Source organism: Aethalodelphis obliquidens, unplaced genomic scaffold (genome assembly GCF_003676395.1).
Source record: "Aethalodelphis obliquidens isolate GAN/ISIS:26980383/991018 unplaced genomic scaffold, ASM367639v1 scaffold38, whole genome shotgun sequence".
In the NCBI taxonomy this organism is placed as follows: Eukaryota; Metazoa; Chordata; class Mammalia; order Artiodactyla; family Delphinidae; genus Aethalodelphis; species Aethalodelphis obliquidens.
In genome coordinates, this window is record NW_020837982.1 from 13,124,414 (window position 1) to 13,131,838 (window position 7,425).

The following is a 7,425-nucleotide window of genomic DNA, read 5'->3' on the forward strand; positions in this document are numbered from 1 at the left end:
GGCAGGCTGACCCTGGGGTACCTGCCTGCCTCACCCTGGACCACTGATTCATCCAGGAAGGTTCTTTTTCCATCTCCCAGTGCTGAGCTTGTAGGGAGCGAAAGAGTCAGGAGCTCCTGCTCTGTGTGCCCCGTCAGCATCTCAGAGTGGGGCCTTCGGCTCCTGTGAGGCACCCAAGGGACCAGGCATGCAACCCACACATGTCTGGGAAACCCTTTCTCCCAGACAGCACGTTTCGAGGAAGGGCGCATGGTGATGGGGCTGGGGCTGGGAGGCATTTTAGAGGAATGACTCAGTGGTAGAGCCTGGAATTCCTGATGAAACAGAATGAAAACACAGCAGACACTGTCAGACAGGATACAATTCAACATCCCAGCAGTTCTTTTAGCACTCAGATTAAATGGAACCCTTCCAAACAGAACAGCCATGGGTGGGATAATACAATCCAGTAGCCGAACGCACGATGCTGGTCCTGACCTCCCATCCACGGCATGGGAGGAGTCGTGGTGGCGATGCTGTTTTCCAGAAACGTGGCATCTGATCTGGGCACAGCCATTCCTAGGGCTTCTGTGTGGTGATGGTCTTTGGCAGAAGCCCCTCAGTGTGACCCTGGCGTGTTCCTTGGTCCGCATTCATATAAGGGATCCCGGTGGGGGTGAATGATGCTTTGGGGATTTGTCCTCATTTTTCCTGCTGAGCACTAGGTTGAGGAATGGGGAATGTGGGCCAGATTGCTGGAGACTCCAAGGTGAGTCCAGGCCTGGGACACTTTCTAGAATCGTGTCGTCCCCAAACTGCCCTCCGCCAGGACACGCGTGGTACAGCATCAGCCTGGGCCCTCCTCCCTCAGCTGCGCCTACTCGATAAGCTTGTGGGGAGAGGAAATGACACCCTGGAAGTGTGGATTCCCAGTGAGCCAGCTGGGCGTCCTCCCCATTTGCTCCCATGTAAGAAAGCATCAGGGAATGTGAGAGTGACATTTTAGGGCTGATGTGGAATCTGCGTTCACGTCGGAGAAATGGAAACCCTCTGTAAGCCCGGTCACTTGAGGCACTGGGACCACAATTAGTGACACAGTACTTGCAACGTCCCCCATGATTGGTCCTGACTGCCTGTGTGCAGGGGACAGGTGGGCTAGAGGACCTGGCCACGCTGTCTGAATGAGAGACACGGTCATTCTGGGTGAAGCTCCCCAAACTCTGGCTCCTTAGGTGGGTGGGGCAGGGGGGTGTCCCCATGTCACGGGTACCTGCCTCCATGGAGTTTCCCATGATGCAGAGGGAACAAGGTGGGGTTCTGACTTTGCATACGGAACCACCATGAAGGATGGAGATACCTGGAGGCCTGATGGAGAGAGAGAGAGAAAGAGAGACGGCCGGGTGGCGGGGGGAGAAGGAGGGAAAGAGAGAAAGGTTGTCATGGTGACATAGTGATGGGATGGGCTCACGGGCAGAAGGCCGAGGAAACCTTCCCCTCATTATCAGATGCTGTCCGCTGGGCCTCAGACCTAGGGCAGCGTGGCTTTCTTGCAGGTACCCTCCTGGTCTGTCACCTAAGGGCCTCCGGATGCCGCAGAAAACCCCAGATTTGGGGAGCACTTAACCATACGGGTGCTCTCTGCGTGGTGGGCCCCTGGAATCTCCCACAGACCCAGGAGGTCTGTAGTCTTTGCCACAGACCCAGGAGGCCCCTCGATGAGCCCCGAGAAGCCGCACTAAGGCACTTGGGGAAGCAGGGGGTGGCAGGCCGAGACAGGGGCTCAGGTGACCATTCGGGAGGTTAGGGAGCTTGCTATGCTGTTTCCTACCTGTATCCCGCTCCTCTCCCACCCCAGCTCTGCACACACCATTCCCGCCTAGAGTGCCTTTCTTTGCCCTCGTCGCCAGCTCTCCTCTTCCCTTTGGTTCTGTGTGGATGGCACAGCCTCCAGCACGCCCTCTGTCCTCTCCCAGGGTTGGGGCAGATGTCCCCTCCGCGTTCCTGCCCCCATCCTCGTTTCCCCAGAAAGTACTCATCCCGGGGTGTTCTGGCCGCCTGGTGCTCTGGCTGTCTCTCACTTTATACAGAAGATGAGCCCAGGGACCATCTGTCTTGCTCTCGCCCCGGGGCCTGGCCCAGAGCAGGGCCCTCACTGAAGGTTTAAATGCATGTTGGTGAGTGGGGGCAGGGAGAGCAGAAGTTGGGATTTTCTAAAGAAAATTCCATCGCTGGAAACCTACAGACACTCAGATGTGGAATTCAAGCTTCTTGGTTTTGATTCTTTACGGGGGAGAAGGAGAGAAAAATCTTATAGCAACCTTCTCCACCTGGCTGTTCTAGAGTCATGGGGTGGGGGAAAGAGGGAGTTAGGGCAACACACGCTTGTCCTTGGCTAAGTGTCAAGTTCAGAGGGAAGAGTAGTCACGGAGAAGGAGTTAGAAGGTCAGGGGAGTCTGTGACACCTGCTAGCGCACCCCACTGCCTCTGGTATAAATTCTATACAACTAAGGGTTAAATTTCTTCACTGGCTGACTCCCAGGGCCATTTCTAGGGGAAATGTGCCTTCCTGGAAAGTCCTTCCCCGGCCACCTTTCACTGCTCACTCTTTGGAATGTTTGATACTTGTGACTTGTCCGATCTCTTGAAATGCAAGCCAGCATCTTGCCCACAGAGAGATCTGGGGTGGGCAGACCCAATGGTCAGAACGTCCCTTCCCTCTGCGAAGGACCTCCGTTGGTCAGCTTGGGTTCTAGAAGGAAGCAAATGCAGAATCCAGTTCAGGCACTCAGATATGTAAACAGGAGGTTCTTCTTGGGGCATGGCCCACCTCAAGGAATTTCCCAACATGCACAGCACTTGGCAGAGAGCGTTAGATGAGTGACACCTGGATGCACAGGCTGGGACGAGAGCCATGAAAAGCGATGGCCACGGCCAGGATCTGAGGGAACGTCAGTGATAACAGAGAGACCAAATGAGATCATCCCGCGGTACCTCCCAGCTGCATGGAGGGCGCAGCCCCGGCTCGCTCTTTCCCACGGGACCCAGGAGAGGGTTTGCCTGCATCAGTTTTACGGAAGACTCCACCTCTCAAGGGGCCGGGGATGTTGGATGTTGGTCATCACATCTTCTCCTGGTCGAGGTGGCAGGGTGGTGGGGAGGACAGAGGGCGAGACCGTCATCAGCGATTCAGGAAGAAGGACTTGAGGCTCTGGAAGAAAACTGACTTCTGTCTCTGCTTCTGTTTCTTTTTGATGATGGGCACCCACACCAGCCCGCATACCAGCATCATGAGTCCCAGAGACAGGAAGGCGGGCCCTATCATCTTAAGGACCTTGAGGCTCTTGTCACCCAGGTTCAGGGTGTAGGCCAAGCAGGTGATGACCACACCGAATAGGAGGATTGCACCGCCCACGGACATGATGACGATGGGCTTGCGGTAGATTTCCCAGTTACTCCGGGGGGTGGTGGTCCAGACAGACTCACTTCTGGAGCTGATGCACAGGGAGCTGGCGGTCTGGCTGGGCAGCAGGTCCTTGGATTCTGGAGACTTCTCGTTGACCTCCACGTCCTTGGGGAGAGCCTCCATGGTCACGGCTCCCGGGACCGGGCACCTGGTACCAGCACCGGTTAGAAGCAAGGACGAGGCCGGGGGAATCCTTGCACAGCCTTCCTGTTCTCAGCATCTGTCTCCAGCCTGGCTCTTAGTGGAGGGCAGTGCAGCGTTTTTGTGCTGAAGCTAAAAGAAAAGCAGACGAGATCCACATAAATAAGAAGCCACTCAAGGTGGTGTTCTTTTTCCTTGTGAGAGATAAATATTATATCACTCTGATAACTGCTCTTGTTATTTAAAGCAGGGAACAGTGGTGGCCTTTAAGAAAACGGGCAAAAGCTACAGTTTATGAAGCGGCATCTTATTTTCAGACCCAGCCGCTTTCTTGCTGTGTGGTCTTGAGTGAGTTACGGCCTTGGTCCTTGGCTTCCCCTCCAGTCCCTCCTCCCGGGGCCCCAGGTTCTTCCTCTTCTTTGTGGTCTGGCCAGCTCAGGCCCCGCTCAAACAGCATTTACTACTATCCCTCTTTGGGAGCGGGATGGGAGGGGTTTCTTTCCACAGCAGCAAGTTTCCTGGGAAGGTGGGCTACTCAATCCCAGTCACAGTGGGTTCCAGACGGGGTGAGAGGTGGGAGGGGTTGCATTCGGAAACCAGGGTATCAGGATAAAGGAGATGGTGTGTGAAGCTGGTGGCTCCCAAGCCCAGCACTTGAACCTGCTGCTTCCCCTCTATCAAGACACCTCTAAATGTGGAAGGGTCCTGTAGTGAGCACACTCTCCTTCCACACTTCCTGCAATGCTCAGTTCCAAGTAATTTCCTCAACTCACCCCTCACAGCAGCTCAGGCCTGGACCACTGGGCCAGTGCTCCCACTTTGCCGAACAAGACCCCTTCCCTGCATCCCAGGGGGAATAGGAATTGTAGAATTGCCACGCCTTCAGAATGTGGATATTCACATTCGTGTGTGCTCCTCTGGAGAGAGGATATTGGGATCTCTGCTTCCGAAGACTTTGGAAAATACGACAACGGACTTTTATAAGTAGGGGCTCACAGGTGTCCCGCTGCTGCCCTGTGGGTCCCGAGGAGTATTTGCATAAGTGACGTCAACACTCTTAAAGTGATCTCTCCTTTTCGCCTGCGGGCTCGGTGGGGAGAGCAGGGCTTACGAGGCATGTGGTGAAATCCTAGCCGGGGAGCTGGCGTTGGTTACTGCAACCTGGTTTCTCCTGTGGGGTTCTGACGTCTTTGGTAGGATGGTCTCTCCAGGTGGCCCTTTCCCCACTTGGCAGCAAATCCCAGGGCAGAAGCGCCTGCTGCCTGCAGATGTTCGGGTGTTGTGTTGGAGGAGTATTAACGGGAAGGCACGAGTCTCAGCTGTGCCCGAGGATCGCCGGGCTGGGTGGGGAAGGACCAGCTCCCGGGAGAGCTGCCACTGGGGTGCGAGGCAGCCACGGCAGATGCAGGGAGGACGGCTTCTTGGGTGCTGAGTGAGAGGTGCGGCCAACTGCGCCTTGCTGGCCGCACCTAGCGCACGCTCTTTGGCCCCGCCAGGAGGTCGCATGTTTATTCCCCTCTTAGGAGGGCAGAGGCTGAGGCCCAGTGAGATTTAGGATCGTGGCCCAAGCCTCCCCCCAACTTCATAGGTGGCTGTGTTGGGATCCAGGCCAAGGTTTTTGGACTCAAAGCTCATTGTACTAGACCGAGCTGGTCAGAATGATCCCTGAGGGTCCTTCCACCATGACAAGGCCTGAGTTTTTCACTTCAGGGCTGCATCCTGCAGTAGAGTAACCTCTCACTGAGTAAGGACTGACAGAGACAAGTAGTTGTATAGGGAATCACTCTGCAACGGAGAGAGAACACTGATGTTAAGTTTTTCATAATGGTCCATTTATTTATTTAAAGAACTATTTTTACTCTGAGATTATGTCCTTCCTTCTTTTATTTTGGCATTGGAATATTCATTTCATGAAACGACTGTGAGCGAAGATGATCATTGGTTTTGTTGGTATCTGTACTGGCCAAGATCAGAAGTCAGTCATCCTGTGTAGATGTCTATCTACTTTATCTGTCACCTATCTATCATCTATCTATCTATCTATCTATCATCTATCTATCTATCATCTATCTATCTATCATCTATCTATCTATCAATCTATGTAAATTGTAATACCTTACGAAATCCCAAAGAATGGGAACCTTTCATTTAGTGGCCTTACTTAGGAAGAGGGCGGGTCCTTGGGACAGTGAATGGTCGGGGGGTTCATCTTCCGGGCAGTGACTGGAGGAGAGCACTTCTCCTCCCTTGAACAAGGCTGAGCTCCGTGCCTTCTCCCCCCACCCCCGCCCCTACCAGGCAGGAGGTGGCAGCAATTCTAAACACAAGGGGCAGGCGGGGTTGGCTGTGGGGTGAACGCCATGCTGGGTTCCTTCACGGTTGCAGCACGTCACTGAGCTTACTTGCAGGGTCTGGTGTGACAGAAAGATCCAGGTCTCTGACAGCAGAGGGACCGCTGTCTGAACCCACCTGAGACTCCCTAGTCACATATATAGAATAAGGATAACGGCATGTCTGCCTCATAGGGCAGCGGCGACTGTCAGGTTTCACAAGACCCCACTTCATTGTGTGATATGTTACAGGAGTTTAAGACATGACCCTGGTTGCTATTATTATTGCAATAGTTATTTTCTTTCTCGGTCCCTGTTTTCTCATCTGTACAATAAAGAAGTTAGGCTGAGGGACTTCTAAAACTATTTTGTATAGGTCCATAGGTTGGTGAATCAAACTCAAATTCTGAGAACCCAGGTTTCCTGAAAATCACCATCTCAGGGGCAGTACGAGTTTTTTAACATTTTATTAAAGTCCTAAAAGATCCGATTTCTTTTTCTGATACCAGGGTTTCTCAACAGTGGCACTATTGACGTTTGGGAGCCAATAATTTTTTGCTGCGGGGGCTGTTCTGAGCATTGTGGGATACTTAGTAATATCCCTGGCCTCTATCCACCAGATGCCAGTAGCAAACCCCTCCAGTCATGACAGTCAGAAATGTCTCTAGACCTTGCCAAGCGCCTCCTGGGGGCAGGGTCAACCTGGTGGAGAAACTCTGCTCCTAGTTTGCAGACTGCCTCAGGGCCTCTGCTGGTTTATACGCCTCCTCTACCCAGCCTCCCCCCTCCACCGGCACTCAGCAGGTGCTCAAAGGGCTTGGGCCTGATGCTGCAGTCCTGTGGGGTGGGGAGCATGTAACCCCTGGGGAGCTGGTTCAGTGAGAAGAAGCACACTTCCAGGTCCTCAGTTCCTGCGGGTTTGGTTTGTCTGTCTCAGAGGATCCCTCACTTCCCGCAGTGGGTGGACTTGTCCACTCAGACCCTCAGAAAGTAACCTTCTTTGGAATAAGAGTCTTCGCAGCTGTAATTAAGGGAAGGATCTCCAGGCGAGCTCATCCTCAAACAGACAAGTCCAAGAACCTGCGTCCTTGTAGAGAAAGGAGAGGAAATGTGACACACAGCGGGGAGGCCACGTGAAGATGGAGGCCGATGGTGAAGTGATGCCTCTACAGGACAAGGGCGCACGGCGGGAGAGAGGATGGGACGGACTCTCCTCAGAGCCTCTGGAAGGAGCAACTCAGAGGACACCTTGATTTTTTCCCTTGTGACCGAACAAACTTCCATTGTTTTCAGTGGCTACGTTTGTGGTGCTTTGTTATGGAAACCCTAAAACAGGAACACACTCACTGTCGGTTAATGTCCCCACACCTCGGAGGTGGCCGAGGACCGAGGGCCCAAGGGGCTGAGCTGAGAAGAGCCAGCGGAAGGCCCGAGGCTCGGGCCTCCTGGACTAAACGCAGATTTGCCTGTCGGCTCAGCCCCCAGGGCAGCAACTTGAGAAGGGAGATTGGA

General features: G+C 53.8%; 1 protein-coding gene across 1 annotated transcript; it reads right to left on the reverse strand.

Moving 5' to 3' along the window:
• Positions 1 to 358: 358 nt before the first annotated feature.
• PIRT (phosphoinositide interacting regulator of transient receptor potential channels) lies at positions 359 to 5,218 on the reverse strand. Its single transcript, XM_027130789.1, has 2 exons — positions 5,165 to 5,218; positions 359 to 3,649 (listed from the first exon to the last, which is right to left on the reverse strand). Exons 1-2 carry the CDS (start codon positions 5,216 to 5,218, stop codon positions 3,158 to 3,160), a joined length of 546 nt encoding a protein of 181 aa, XP_026986590.1. The 3' UTR covers positions 359 to 3,157.
• Between the last annotated feature and the right edge of the window lie 2,207 nt (positions 5,219 to 7,425).

What these genes read in the sequence shown, in the direction of transcription:
- PIRT (XM_027130789.1), bottom strand. Translation starts at nt 5,218, where the DNA reads ATGAGCTTTGAGTCCAAAAACCTTGGCCTGGATCCCAACACAGCCACC. An exon ending in CCAACACAGCCACCTATGAA is followed by an intron (nt 3,650 to 5,164) that starts GTTGGGGGGAGG and finishes TGCTGAGAACAG; the next exon opens with GAAGGCTGTGCAAGGATTCC.